Source organism: Parasteatoda tepidariorum, chromosome 1, assembly GCF_043381705.1.
Source record: "Parasteatoda tepidariorum isolate YZ-2023 chromosome 1, CAS_Ptep_4.0, whole genome shotgun sequence".
Classification (NCBI taxonomy): Eukaryota; Metazoa; Arthropoda; class Arachnida; order Araneae; family Theridiidae; genus Parasteatoda; species Parasteatoda tepidariorum.
This window is the reverse complement of record NC_092204.1, coordinates 72,518,506-72,533,861: the sequence shown is the minus strand read 5'-3', so window position 1 is coordinate 72,533,861 and position 15,356 is coordinate 72,518,506. Positions and strand designations below refer to the sequence as shown.

Sequence of the window (15,356 nt, the reverse complement as noted above, 5' to 3'; positions counted from 1 at the left end):
ATCTTTCCTCTTTGCCCTAAATGCCAACAAAACCAGGCATCACCTGAGCACATCTTGAACTGTTTAGGGCTGGACTGGAACGACATTCATTCCTCTCCCATTCTGGTTTTGGATTTTCTTAATCTCAACGGATTCATTGATCTGGCCTGACCCCGTCAGACCAGATGGGAATTAGCAACAACAACAACACTTTCATGACTTATGTCATGCTATTCCCCTCAAAAAGCATGCAAAAATAATCAAATATTTGCAAAATTTACTTTGTAGTTATTTACCGTTTATTTAATTCTTTTGCCGTGTCCGGAGCAGTTGGCATCTCTGAATTGTTCACCCCACAATGAGCCACCAAAATTGGAATGTATTCACATTGAATACTTTCCTCCTAATTGTACGTCAATTTTACAACCTCTTGACCAGTGTATAATTAAAGTGGTAAAGGGAAAGTATCGAGCACAACTTTTGAGGCGTATGCTTGTGCAAATCGGAAACAAAGAAGCAATTACGAAACCAGATGTAAAGCAAGCAATGGATATGATTGCTGGAGCATGGGAAGACATTAGCCAAAAAGTCATCTGTAATGGATGGAAGAAAGCAAATTTAATTTCGGCAATTGACAATGAAACAGTCGATGAAATTAATGATGTAATCATCGATTTGCAGCCTTTATGGGAACATGTGACAAAAGAAACATCAGTGCCAAACGAAGTCAGTCTTGACAACAGATGATGATGCTAGAACATGCGAAGCATTGACAGACAATGATATTGTACGTATGATTCAAGAAAACAGACAAAAATCACTTTCGGACAGCAGCGATGATGAAGAATGTCCAGAAGAAAACAATGTACCTACAGCTTCACAAGCCTTGGCCAATTTGGAAGCTGTAAAGAGATATTTATCGGCACAAAAAAACTTTTCAGATACTTTGTTTGAACATGTGCATAATTTGGAAATTTTTTTTATTTCTACTGGTTCTAAATCATTTGTTCAGAAAAAAATTACTGATTATGTATCTGCCTAATTAGTAAGTGTTAATAAATTCATTGTTTACATTAGTTTTGTGCGCTCTTTTAATATTACATTGATATTTTCCCAAATCTAGATTAAAAATATAATATCAAAACTGTAAACTGATTTTTCATATGAATAGTAATCCCAATGTAACGAAATAATATTTGTTAATGTTGAAAATTCGTAATATCGGTATAACGAATTTTCATTATTGCGTAAAAATAGCTCCGGTCCCATGGAATTCGCTAAAACGGGATCCGACTGTATTGATTTAATTTTAAAAGATTAAATTAATCAAAAAAAATTCTTATTATCTTAATGAATGCAGGATTCTTAATGAAAAACTAATAAATCACATTTTTTGCTTGACTCCAAGCTTCCATTTCTGAGGGGCAAACAGAAGAGGCAGGCAAGGTGAATTTATAAAATGGTCTCATATTCTTGTATATGTATATATGTGCACCAGAAGCAACAGCAATAGCTGTAAAAGATAAAATAAGTAATTTAAGAAATTAAGACATTTAATAAAAAAAATAATAAAATAATTAAATTTTAAAAACAATGTACAAAATATCAAACTCTTATTAAAGTCAAACTCTTATTAACCACCAGATATTAAATAATATATCCCTAGGCTCCTAATTATTCTACAGTTGTACAGCTTTTAAAAACACACTATTAAATTATTTTTGAAGATTGAAAATCAAGAAACATTAGATTTTTAATGATCAATACATTAAAAATAGTAAGGGGGATGCAAACAAAAAAAAAACATTGCATTCCAGGATGTGTAATTTTTTCATCACAAGAAATAAAAAGAAAAAAAAAACACACCAGCAAGTTTTTGTAAGTCAAATTAAACAAGACTTCTTTTCTGCATTAAAAAAAGGAGTGAAAAATAATTTTGAGTTGAATTAACATAGAAAATTTGGTTTTAATTTTTTGTTGAATTATTACAACTTAATCAACAAAAGATTGCAACTTTTCCTTAATCATCAAAATAATTATTTTTCATGTTTAGTTTTAAAAATAGAGATTTGAATAATTTTAAATAAAGACTCACTAGTAGTGAAAAAGGATCCAAAAATTTGGAAGTCTTGGATCCTAAGGACCCATAGTTTTCAAAGTCTAGCAGAATCTTAGCTTAAAGAAATCTTTTTATCAAAGAAAAAAATAAAGAAAGAATATCCAGGAAAAGTTAGTGAAGATAACCTCCACAACTTAGTGATTCTAAAGAATTTGCAGAAAGTATTTACTGAATCACAAAATGGAAGACTGCAGATGAATTTTTATTTTCCTAATCTACTTTGAGTTTTAAAAAAAATAAAAATTAAAAAAATATATGTTTTCTAGGATGTATTGCAAAACTTTCCATGCATTGTAAAATTTTAAATATATCTGATACTGTTTAAATCCTTTGGTATTTTTTCTCTCGTTTCTGTTAAAATGACGGGTTGAAGAAGTTTTTCCCTCCATTTCTCATGCCCATGATATTTCTGTGCTGGAGTGAACAAAAGTAACAATCCAAAAATATGAAAACAAACTATTTCTTATGCTCAGAATCATGTTTATTTCTCAATCTATACATCGGATGATAGTATAAAACAATTCATTATGTGTCTGGAGATAGTTTATTTTTAACAAGATAACGGCATTCTTTTTTTATTTCAAGCTAAACTTTTACTCAAAAATTAACAAAGAATACTTACATTGTACATCACATAGTGTTACATAATTTTCTTGATTAAAAAATAAGCACTTTTATTACTGTTTTCTTCAAAATTGATCAACCATTAGGGGGCAATATAAAACAATAAATATTAATACATAATTACCAGGAGAACGTGGATCACAGGTATCCATGTGAAAAGATACAACACCAGTTGGGAGATCAATAATGGTATGTTCAGAGAGTAAATGTGTGCCTATAAAAAAAAAAAAAAATAATAAATAAATAAAAAATATTTACTTAAAAAAGTAATAAAATTTTTGAAGGAAAAAAATATTAACAAATAAGTTTTAAATAATCTTTGTATATTAAACTAAACAATTAAAAATAAATTCAGAACTTAAAAATACAGTGTGAATTAAATAATCACGGTACCAAACAAGAATACAGGAATGAGGATGGGTAACTCTAATAGAGATATCTAAAATGAGATTTGTATTTTAAATAGGGATATTCTGATAAATATTACCATTTTTATAGCCAGATAATATATTGCAACATGTAGAAATTTACTTATAAGAAAAATTATCATAGATTTATATTAATATAAATTTTGTTAACTAAGTTAAAAAACTTTGTAAACAAAATATCCAAAACTTCTGTTTGAAGAAAAAAAATGAACTTAACAAAAGTTATAAACTAAATGTTTAGCAGTATATTTTTATATTTAACCCTAATACTTTTACACATACAAATTATATTGATATACAGGAGAGGAAAAATATTCTGAAGAAGAAGGTTCTTAGAAAGAGAGGGGGACATAAGAAATTGTCATACTGTTATTGATACCAGTCATGTTTAATTAATTGTGATAAGTACCTTATATAACTAACATAGATACAGAAGTAGGTTTTATTTGTATGCCTCTCTTAAAAAAATGGATAAGTGCTTAGAGTAAATAATAAGGAAAAATTGCTTTAATGTTCTAAAAAATTGTGGCATCGCATGAGATTTATCAAAATGTTGTCTATTGAATGAGATTGATCTAAACATTTGTTAGATAACAGATTCAAGTAAATTTGAATTTTTCATATAATTAGATTTTAAAAGATATTATTGACATAAATGAAGAATAAACACAGAAAAAATGAACGAAAACTTTAAAAAAAAATTTTTTTTTTAATGTTTTGATGAGTTTTTATTAAATGTTTTATTGGTTTTGAAAAGTGTTTTTAAGAGCTTATTTTTCAAAAAAGTTTGAACCTGGTGCATACAATTTTTCTCCCTACAACATTTGTATATAATTACAAATTAATTGGTAAAATAATATATCTAAGTTTTTATTATATTAATTCAAAAATCAGTTATTAACTAAATTGGAGTCACAGTGATTGATCACTAGTTAAGACACTGAGTTATCATTGTGAAGAACTGGGATTCGATCCTTTATTGTGACATTTACAAAACTGGGTGTGAAGCACACGCAGCTTTATAAACACCAAATATGGCTAACCTATCAATCTGAACCCATCAAGCTGAACCCATCAATCTGAAGCTGGGTTTGAAGCACACCTAGCTTCAGATTGATATGTGCTAGAATGTCAGGGAAGTAAAAGCGGTTTTGCGTAATGCTGATCACATTGCCACATCATGCTATTGCTCAAGAAATTGAGAAAACTTAACCTTCATAATTCCTGACGCATAATAGGCTGTTGCAGGAATGCTTTATTCACAGAATCAGCATTATAATCTCCCTCAGGTGATGTAGGGAAAGCAGATTTGTAGTAGGACACTGTTAAACAGTTGACTAACAGAGGTAACAAATTATTTTTCTAAATTGCAAATGATAAACAAATGTTAAAGCATTTATAAAATCAGATATCATTTAAAGAAATTGATTCAAACATACAAATAAACAGTTATCAATTCAAATTTAAATTGAGTTCAAAACTATAAAACAGTTAAAAACCAACATATTTCAAACAATTAAAATAAGTATATGGATAAAATGCAACTAAGTTCTATAGATTTATGTTTTTGTAAAATAATTATGTTAAATACTTGATTTGTACATCAAATCTCATGAAAATGACCTTTAATTTGTTAAATTCAAATATTCACAAAGTCATCAAAAACTAACTGATTTAGTTAAGTTTTGGCTTAAGTGATTGGAGGCCATCTCATTGTCTTTAATTCACAAATTATAAAATGGTTTTGAAAGATACCTTTATAAACTTTTAACTTCATATTATGAGTTCCAGTTCCTAAATCAGCAACAATTAATTTATAATCTCCATCACCATGCAAGTCTGCTAAACACATGCATGATGAAAATGTATATAAGGTAGCTAATGGATCATAGTGAGCATGAAGCCACTTGGATGAATGTTCTAATCTGAAAGAAAACAATTTGAAGCTATTAAATATAATATGTAAAAAGTAACAAAAGGCAGATACCTAAGCTTTATAAAAAATAATTTAATAACAGGAAAAATTATTAATCAGTAATGGATAAAATATTGCTCTGTATGGGCAGCAGGTAAGTTTAAAATTTTACAAGGAAAATTATTCTATGGATAATGTCTTCTACTCCAAAGCAGTACTGTAGACTTCATAACCCATATTTCCGGGTTACTTTATCTGGTGTATTTTGAGGTCATTTGGCTGAACATATTTTCACTGCGTATTCTGTCTCTCTGTTCTAAATGATAACTAAAATTAACTTAGTCTTGCTATTCTTACTAAATGCTAACACTAATGTATGCATTGTTCACTACTTGCAACAAGAACAAATAATAATAAACAAGTAAAAAAAAAGTCAAATAAAAAATACAAGTTTTTTCCTGAATGTAGCAACTATGTCAGCATTTTTAACAATTCATCTATAAATACCCTAGACAACTTTTCAAATCAAAGTCATCAGAATAAATAAATAATATCCTATGAAAGACAGCAGATTTGAGCACAGAAATTATGTTATTTTTTTATTGAAATCAAAATTATCTGTTTGAAAATATTGCCTTGCACAGCGATCTGTAGTAAGCAGCTGTAAACTTTCTAACCAGAAGTCATGAAGTTAAATAACTCAAGATTTGTTTTTGTTTATGTTTTTACTGAAAATCCCATCTATTATACTATAGTTATTAAAAAGGTGATTATAACAATTAATATTAACGTTATTTTGACCTAATAACAATAATTAGAAAATCAAAATAATTTAGTTACATAAAATTTTTACCTTAAATAAAAAATTAGATTTAAAAAAAAGGTTAATTTTTGAAAATCTAAGAATAATATTCTTAATGCACCTCTACATATAGGGCACCTATAATATCTTGCTTAAAACATCATGTCCTTCTTTACCTATATTCTCCATACAGATAAGAGTTTACTAATTTTGTATGACTTTTTAAATCAAGTGATTCAATTAAATATTATAATGCGTGCACGTGTAGACTTATACTGTGAAACTTTCTTTAAAAACCTACCCTCTATTATGCAAAATATGAAACACTCAAAGAATTGCCTACTTTGAATTACCAAAAAAAATTTTACAAATTTACAGAAAAATATTTATTAACTAATTACAACCATCTTAATAAAAGAATGTCAAAAATAGCTCTTCATTTTGTTATTTATTAAGATTTCTATGCTATATAAGTAGTTCTAAATACATATTTTACATAGTCATAAGGAAGTGGTTTTCACATTCATTATGATATGATACATTATCCAACTTATCTTTCAAAATTTTATGGAATTCGGTTGCCTCAAATAAAAAAAAAAATGTCCACCAACTTCTCTAAATTAGCTTTGTCTTAGACTTTATCACTTCATTGCACTGTTTGTTTAATAAATTCATTTATAATCTAGATAGGCTTAAAATTCTGGTCTACAATAATTTAACTAAATCAATAACTCTATCCATCTGGGTTTTTTTTTCACTGTCTCAATTGCCAGAACTGTCTTTTATTTTCTAAGAATAGTAAAATTTTGCTCTTGCTTGTTTTAGAAGAAATTCTATTATTATTCTTGTAAATATTAGATAATATTTACAAGAATAATAATAGAATTTAATTTAGAATTCAGAAGTTGCATCTTAATGCAACATCATCTGCGGAGGAATTTGGAAGTACAATTTATTTAATTATATAAACTCTGTTTTAAAAATTAAGATGGTTCAAATAAATATGGATGTGGGTAATTGCTTTTTCTTTGAATTCTTAGTCTTGGGTGAATAAGCTTTCTATCAAAAGGTATCACAAGATTGAAATGGGTTAGCATGTCTTAAATACTAGTGAAGTAATGTTTAATAATCGTAGTGATAGTTAAGCCTCAATCTATTGATGAAAGCTGTTCCCATGTTGATTCTAAAGAACAAAAGAGGATTATGTATGGATACACAAGCAGAACAAAAATTTGGTTAAACTATCAGCCACATTCAATAAAAAATTACATTCATAGTTTTATAATAAAACGTAGTTTTATTTAAAATAAGAACACGAAAAGTCTGAAAAATAATTTTCTCACTCATCAGAAGAAGTTTCGTCCATTTTTCTTTTTACTTCGTAAAACAAAGATGAAAAAAAAAATAATTTAACTATTAAGTAAAGAACATGAGTTTCCCAATATACTGTGAATATAGAAGCTGACTTTTTCTTTTGAAAATATTATTAAATATTTGTGCCCTAAGCTTTTTTTTTAACAGTAAAATTTGCTAAGTTTTGATCTTAAACCCAAAGAAAACAAAGCCACTTGTTGCTATGGCAACAAGCTAAAGTTTAGATGACCGAATATACACTCATTAGTTGAGAGTAGAAAAAAAATATTTTAAACTATTCATTAGTCACATTAAATATTTACCATAAAATTATATTATACTAATATAATCGTTTCGCTTCTTTCAAGAGTCGGAAAAATAATTTAATAATTTTCCATATTTACCTGTTTGACCTCTAATAATCCGCAACCGTACGTTGACAGCATTATCCAATGAAATTGTGTTGTTGTTTAAAAGTAAATTTAAAAACATTTTTGCAATTGTAGCATTTTAGAAATTTCTTTGTCCAACAAATTGGGTTTTTTAAAAATATCCTTTTAATTTTAACTATCTTAAAGTTATTTTAAAAATATTTTAATGTTTATATATTAGGAAATTCAATTTAAGTGTTCCGGGATATCGTTTTATACCAGGACAAGGTACACATGAAATAATCTTTTTCTAAGATTTTAATTTAATATCCTTTTTAATGAAATATTTTTGCTAATGATAGTTATAGATAGATTGTTAAACTCAAATTTATCGTCAAATGGACGTAAACTCTGTGTAATTTATGGTTTAAATTTTAAGTAACGAGTTAGCTGGTACATTTCTTCTACCGTCTTTTCGAGTTCTTTGACCATAATTGCTTTGATTTCTTTTATCATTGCTTTGTTTTTTTTACAGTTTATTTTAATCTTTTTCATGGTTCTTTTTTACTGCCTTGTAATAAGAATATTCTTTGAAGGTTTTTTCATAGTTGTTTCTAATTAACGTTTTCTACCCATGTGTGGTAATACTAATTTTAAAAGTATTTACTATATTAAAACTAGTCCAATTATATCTTCTATGTGTTATGAATTTTAAATATTTCGAAAGTATTCCTGTTTTATAGAAATGTGTAAATAAATCCTCAAAGTAAATAATTTTTTTTTTTTTTTTTTTTACATTAGAAGATTTATATTATATATATATTACATACTAAACTCTAATCCGCGCATTGTATCAAGGGTTCGGCTTCTGACTATTACATTTTAGTTTGTTGGTTTTTAGTTGGTTTATAAATATTCAAATTTGTTGTCTTTTTCATTAAGTTGTTTTAAATCTCTTTGAACATTTCATGAGTAATTGAAGATAAACAAGTTTAATACAGCCAACAATTTTCAAAATATCTAATTTCGTTTACAGGGAATTTTTAAGTATTGGGTGTTTCTGAAACTTAGAGCCATTGGTATAGGTTTTATCCAAAGAAATAATGAAAAAGAAATGAATATAAATTATTACATTTCTAAATAGGACAATTAATTAATTAAAGAATAAAAGTGGATAAGACTGGTATTAAACTGTTAAATTATTGTTTTAAATTAGCTGCATGTAAAATAATTTGCTGATAATAAACATATTTCAATTACATAGCTGCCAACTGTTCCGATATAATTGTGTTGTACCAATTTTTTAGCCTCATATAGAAAATATGATTTTAGATCAAAATGTTCTGATTTTTCGGCATTCTAGCACCTTTTCACTTTTTATACTGATTTTCTTTCAACCCAGGGTGGGTCTAAAAGCTACCACAGCTATTTGTTCATGAACTTCTGTTAACACTTAATGATAACACTTGTTATATAAACAATATAATTTAATTAATGCCATTCTGTTATAATTTTTTTAAATTAATGAGTTATTGGTTCACATTATGTTTGAACATTTTAAATTCCTGTATTTTGATTGAATTGTTTTTTCTTTTTAATTTCCTCCTCTATTTTTGCGATTGTAGTGAATAAAACATTTTTTATTTGTTAGATAATTATGTTTTCAAAAGAAGCCTCAAAAAACGTTAAGGGTGCAAGTTATTCAAGAAAGTCTGGGCAAAACAATGCAGTTAATAAAGTACCAGGAAAAGAAAATGCTAAAAAAGCTGATGTAAAATCTAACTCATTAGTTAAACAATCAGCATTTCAGGTAAGGCTTCAGGATAAGTTAATTTTATATTCATTTTTCTATTTTATTGATAATTTTAGAATTGACCATTCATAAAGTCATATGTGTGGAAAAAATATTTTTAAGCATATAGGGTGACCTGTGGTAATTCCTAATCAAAAAATGCAAACATCTATTTCGTGAAAAAACTATTCAAGATAGAATTTTAATATTTACTGGTAGTTTAAAGCTATATGAGATGAGTACTTTTCTACCTTCTTTTGTTTGAAAGTCTAATTAGAATTTAAAAGATTTTAAATTTTTAGTGATCAGGAATTACCCCTTCTCTTGATCATTTCTGGGGTAATTACTGATCACCAGTTTTTATAGTAAATAACCTGTTTAAAAATAATTATACAATGGTAATTAACAAATAAGACATTAAGTTCAAGCAAATGAACCAAAAAGATATTTTTAAGCAGCTATTAAAACGTTTTATTTAAAAGCAGGGATAAAGATTAACACTTCAGCTCAAACAGCAGCTCTCACACTGAAATTTTCATTTTCAATCATTAAAAGAAATTTGCTATTTTTGCTTTCTAGAAGCCTAGTATCTTTTTTCAGCTAATAATTTCTCACCATATTTATATTAGGTTAATTTATCAACTTAAAAATTATTTTAACAATGTACACACATAAGATTAAGATATAAGGAAGGTAAGACAAGCTAGAAATGGTGCATATCAGAACCCATTTGTTTTGTATACAGTTAAAAACAAATTTTGTGATTATAGTTAAAATATATTTTATAGTTTTTCTACTTAATAAATATGAACTGTTATTTAAGAAAAGACAATTAACTATTTATTAGCTATTTTTTATACTATTTATAAGAAGAAATGAAAATGATCAAGAATTACCCCATCTGCAGGGGGCAACATTTGATATAGTTTCCTATAATCTAGGGGTGCTCAACCTGCGGCCCGCCAACCCTCGATGTGCGGCCCGCGGCCGCAATCTGAACAAAATGAAAAAAAAAATTTAAATATTTGTTTTTGAAAAATAATAAAAAAAAAATTCGGTAATTTAAATTTACACTTTTAAGTTTTTGACGCACCCAATCTCAATCAATGTAGTTTTTCGATGGTTAACGCTACGGATTTCAGCATAGTTTTAAAAATCCCAATATTTTTAATACATCATTATTACGATTTACGAATTTTAATTACCACTTTTGACGCTTTTCGTATGTGCCGATTCCAATGACTTTTCGGTAGTTATTGCTACCCATTTTCAAGTAGTTTCTGAAATAGCGATTTTTGAAAGTTATGAAACGCTTTATTTGTGCAAACTTCATGGAAAATCTAAATGACTTTAGATCCTTTCTTCAACAGTTATTGCTGCACATTTCCGCCCGGTTTTTAAAACTTCGATATTTTAGCACGATATTATTACGAATCGCGAGTAAAGAATCGCTCATTTAGATAACCATTTTTTGACATGGCTTATTTGTAACGATTTTATCGCAAATCAAATTATTTTTCAATCGTTATTTTAGAAATTATTGCTACACATTTCTACAAGGTTTTGAAAGTACCGATATTTTTTATACGCTATTGCGACATTTTAATTTCAAATCTCGCATTTAAATTACATAAAATTTTGATGGACTTTATTTACTCCAATTTCATCTAAAATATTAAAGTATTTTGGTTATTGTTTTAGTAGTTATTACGTTTTCCCCGTGATTTAAAAAGATTATGATATTTTTAATACTTTGACAGCAAGCGAGTTTTGAATCGCGCATTAAAATAATTATTTTTTACGTGCTCTGTTTGTGCCGATTTTATCATTTGCGTTGTACCGATTTTAACACGAATTTTTTAAGAGGTTTTTCGAAAGTGTTTTTTCTTCTTTCCCGTTATTGCTGCATTTTTATTTGTGATTTAGAATATACCTGATATTTTCACACAGTATTACAACTCGTGAAATTCGATTCAGCTTTAATTTTTTTTCGTAACTTAAAAAGTAATTACGTATCTTAGCCAAATCAACACCTTCCCAGGAAAAAAAAAACCTAGATGTGTTTAAATGCGGTCCGTTTTGCAAAAAAAAAAATAAAAAAATAAATAATTCAAAAAACGGCATAATTCTTTAGTCCCATGAACACGTGCAAGTTTAACAACACACATCGAACCTATTCTTTTTGTTGTCACATGTAATTTAAAAGTCATACATCGTAATTTGTATTTACGCTATCTGAAAATTGCGCATCGCATTTCGTATTAACATTAACGAGATTTAAAAATAATCCATCGCGTTTCGTATTTACGGGATTTAAAATCACATATCGCGATTCGTGTTCTGGCGTTTAAAATATCATCCGTTGCTACTTTTCTCGCAATTCATATGCACGCGTTTTAAAAACCATATATCGCGATTCATATTCATGCATTTTAAAAATCAAGTGTTGTGAGTAGTCCTTTCGCAATTTAAAAGCCACACGATTCGTATTCACGCGATTTGAAAAACAAGCATCGAGTTTTTTATTTACGCAATTTAAAAATCACACATGGCAATTCGTATTCAAGCAATTAAAAAATAACACATAGCAATTCGTATTCAAGCAATTAAAAAATAACACATCGCTATTTGTATTTCCGCGATTTAAAAACCCAGAAAGGAAGAACACCATCTAGGACAAATTCCAAAACTGATTATGTTATTTGCTCTAAGTTTAATACTACCCACAACAACAGCTTCTGTCGAAAGACTGTTTTCCAGAATGAATTTGGCCTGTTCAAAATTACAGAGTAGTCTTTAAATACAATCATTACATTTTCATTTAATGGCTCAAAAAATATCACATGATCAAGTAGATAAAATTATCACAATATTCAAAAATTTTGCAAATTACAGTATAACCATTAAGAAATTTTTTAAACCATTTTCTACCTTCTTGGAGCATTTTATATCATTTATGATTATATGCTGGGAAATGATTTGTATATCATTAAATTTTAACTGTATAAAAAATTTAATCAAGATAAGTTTCGAAAAGTAATGTAAATTTTATTGATTGTTAATTGATTGTGTATTAATTGTAAATAGTAAGTGTCATGTTAAAAATATATTCGTCATAAAAAGTTGTAAACAAGTATCTTAATAGTTTTTTATTATTAAGGAATATAGTTCCTTAAAATTTAATGTGTTTTCTTCTTTCTTTTTCTTCCCTCTCTTAGCCTCTTATTATTAATTTAAAATAAAAATGTCTGAAAGATAAAGTACATTCCCTAATAAATGCTAAGTCTTATTTTCCACTTAAGGGGTTTAGTTTTAGTTTTAATCATTTTTAACCCTATAAACTTTCTTTAAATCAAAGTATTTAACTTGAATTTATATTAATGACTAGAATATTTATTTATTTGAAATTTAATTCTATGAAAAAAAAATTAACGTTAAAATTTATGTTTAAATGGACTTTTGTATTTTGTAATGTGATAAAAAAAATTTCAATTTTTCCATAGTTTTTTAATTATTTCAATTTATCTAAATTTTTTCCGATAAATTGATTCTGATTTTCGAATTCTGTTTTCCTTCTTAAGTAATCAGTTTTGCATTTTCTAATTTTAAACGTTTTAAAGTATTGTATTTTCTGCAAAGAGATTGCAAGGTTAACCTACAAAAATAATTTAGTGTTATATAAACAATGATGTTTATATAACAATCACCACCAACAATTGCTTTCAATATGTCGGTCTAAACACTTTGGCATGCGGCCCTTCATTGGTCAATCTGCTGTGCATGTGGCCCTTCACTGAAAAAGGTTGTGCACCCCTACTATAATCAATTATAATGTTAACAGTAGATGTGAAACAATTAAACAGAAGTTTACACTATTTTTATATCAAAGAAAAAGAAAGTAAGCCAATATATTAATTTATAAGAGAAGATACTTATTTTGTTAGATTAAACGAAAAACTATTATTAAGTAAATGTAATTATACTTTAGTAAAGTGTACAAGCATTTTTGTCCATATCTCAAATTTAAAAAAAAATAATTTTTTTGAAAATAAAACTTAGGTGATCATTGTTTACCCCAGAAACAGAGTGATCATAAATTACCCCGGATCACTTTTTTAACCTTTAGCAATTTCGTTAATTACGGTGTTTTCCTTTATTTTGTTGCTATTTGTTACTTTTAGTACAGTGGACACTCATAATGGTTTATCAAAAAAAAAAAAAAACCTTTTTTATGATATATCATATGTTTACAAAAATTCCTTAAATATTTACACTTGTAAGAAAAATAATATTCAGGACTAATTCTGAGTTCTTCCACTAAAACGGGGCAGAACACTTCCTTTCTGGAAAGGCCACTTTGAGTTTTGAAAGGGCACTCACTTAACACTGTAAAAATGTCCTAATGTTATGTAATAACTGAATTTGATCTTCAACAATTTTTAAATTACCCTCTTATACTGTTATATGTGTATATTTTAAAATATAATTCTTCAAAATAAGAGAAAAATTTGTAGTTTATAAAATAATTAAAGGCATGCTAAGAGACAATCTTTATGCATACATTTTTTTTTCTTTTTCAAGGAAAAAAGTAAACTAAAAGAAATAATGACTAATTGATAAACAACTTACAAATTAAAAACTTTTTTTTTTTTTATAATTTAAACTGAAAATTAGTAAATTAACATTCTAAAGGTGATTTTGAAAAGAAGATATTTATTCAAGAAAATGAGAAAGATACTTACTAGAAATATTTAGCAAATTGAAAGTAATCCTAACAAAGTGAATATTTGTTATCAGAATCAAACCTATAAATATAGCTAATTTTACCAGTGTGTGAATTATTATTTGAACAGTGAATTAATAATTTTTTTTCTAAAGGGAATGTGAATAAAAAAACAATATATTTAATCGATGGCAGCTTATTTTTTACAAAAAGGACTAGAGAGTGCATTTATTGGGATCAAAGGGCAGAGGGAGAACACTTGCTGATTTGGACATAACAATGCTGTACTTTAGTTAGAATGAGGAAACTAACAAAATTGTTATAACACAACTTGTTGATTTAAATGCAATTAAGATGAAAAAAGTTTCATGGGAAGGGAAAAATATGTTTGAGAATAATGTTGTCCTAGGTTGTGATTTTTAATAAATGACGCATGTCCAAATACAGTACAGAACCCGTTATCCGGAAATCAGAAAACCGGAACGAAATTCGATAAATTTTCCCGCCATTTTTTAAACAAAATTTTTTTTTCCTTATAAGATTTTAGGATTTTTCTTTCTTTTTTGAAAGATGTTCACCTTACCATCATTTTGGAAATAATCATTAGTGTATTACTTCATCGTTTTTTCTTCTTTTCAAGATTATTTCCTAAAAAAATTTTTTTTTTAGTTGGGTTTAATAATAAAAAAACGGCTTTTTGTAGCGATTCAGAAAACCGGAAAAATCAGTTATCCGGAATAGCGATGGTCCCGATCGTTCCGGATAATCNAGAAATGAAAAAAAAAAAAAAAAAAAATAAATTGATTTTAGAAAAAATACTAATGGAGACACTTTACAAATTAAATAAATGAAATTTTAGAACTAGAAAAATGTGATTACTTAGTTTGATGTACACACTGAAAAAAAATTAGCGAAGAATGTGAGGCATCCTTTGGACCTTTATTGAATGCAAAAAAGACTTGACTGCATGTCAATTTTAAAATGACAGTGTGTTATTCATCTGATTATTAATGCAAATTTATATACAAATTATATTAACTTTTTGGTCTTTTATCATTATCAAGGACTGTCTAAGTTAAAATTTTGTAACTCCCTTTTTTTTTTTTTTTTTTTTTTTTTTTTTTTTTTTTTTTTTTTTTTTTTTTTTTNTTTTTTTTTTTTTAGGAATTTGGTAACATCAAAAGCAATAGTGGTTTTTTAAATAATTTTTTATAGAATTCAATAAATCAAATGACTCATTGTCATTAGAA

General features: G+C 27.1%; 2 protein-coding genes across 2 annotated transcripts in view; one reads left to right on the top strand and one right to left on the bottom strand.

Moving 5' to 3' along the window:
* The window catches only part of LOC107447977 (Bardet-Biedl syndrome 1), a 31,562-nt gene extending 24,098 nt beyond the window's left edge, over positions 1-7,464 (bottom strand). Inside the window, exons 1-4 of the mRNA XM_016063033.3 lie at positions 7,211-7,464; positions 4,906-5,075; positions 2,847-2,936; positions 1,368-1,492 (exon numbers count right to left, since the gene is read on the bottom strand). Coding sequence (XP_015918519.1) covers positions 1,368-1,492; positions 2,847-2,936; positions 4,906-5,075; positions 7,211-7,233 — 408 coding nt within the window. The 5' untranslated portion in view covers positions 7,234-7,464. The remainder of the gene's footprint in view (positions 1-1,367; positions 1,493-2,846; positions 2,937-4,905; positions 5,076-7,210) is intronic.
* Positions 7,465-7,637: 173 nt separating this feature from the next.
* The window catches only part of LOC107447970 (aurora kinase C), a 29,255-nt gene continuing 21,536 nt past the window's right edge, over positions 7,638-15,356 (top strand). The window contains exons 1-2 of the mRNA XM_016063026.3: positions 7,638-7,879; positions 9,243-9,401. Of these exons, the coding sequence (XP_015918512.1) occupies positions 9,249-9,401 (153 nt within the window). The 5' untranslated portion in view covers positions 7,638-7,879; positions 9,243-9,248. The remainder of the gene's footprint in view (positions 7,880-9,242; positions 9,402-15,356) is intronic.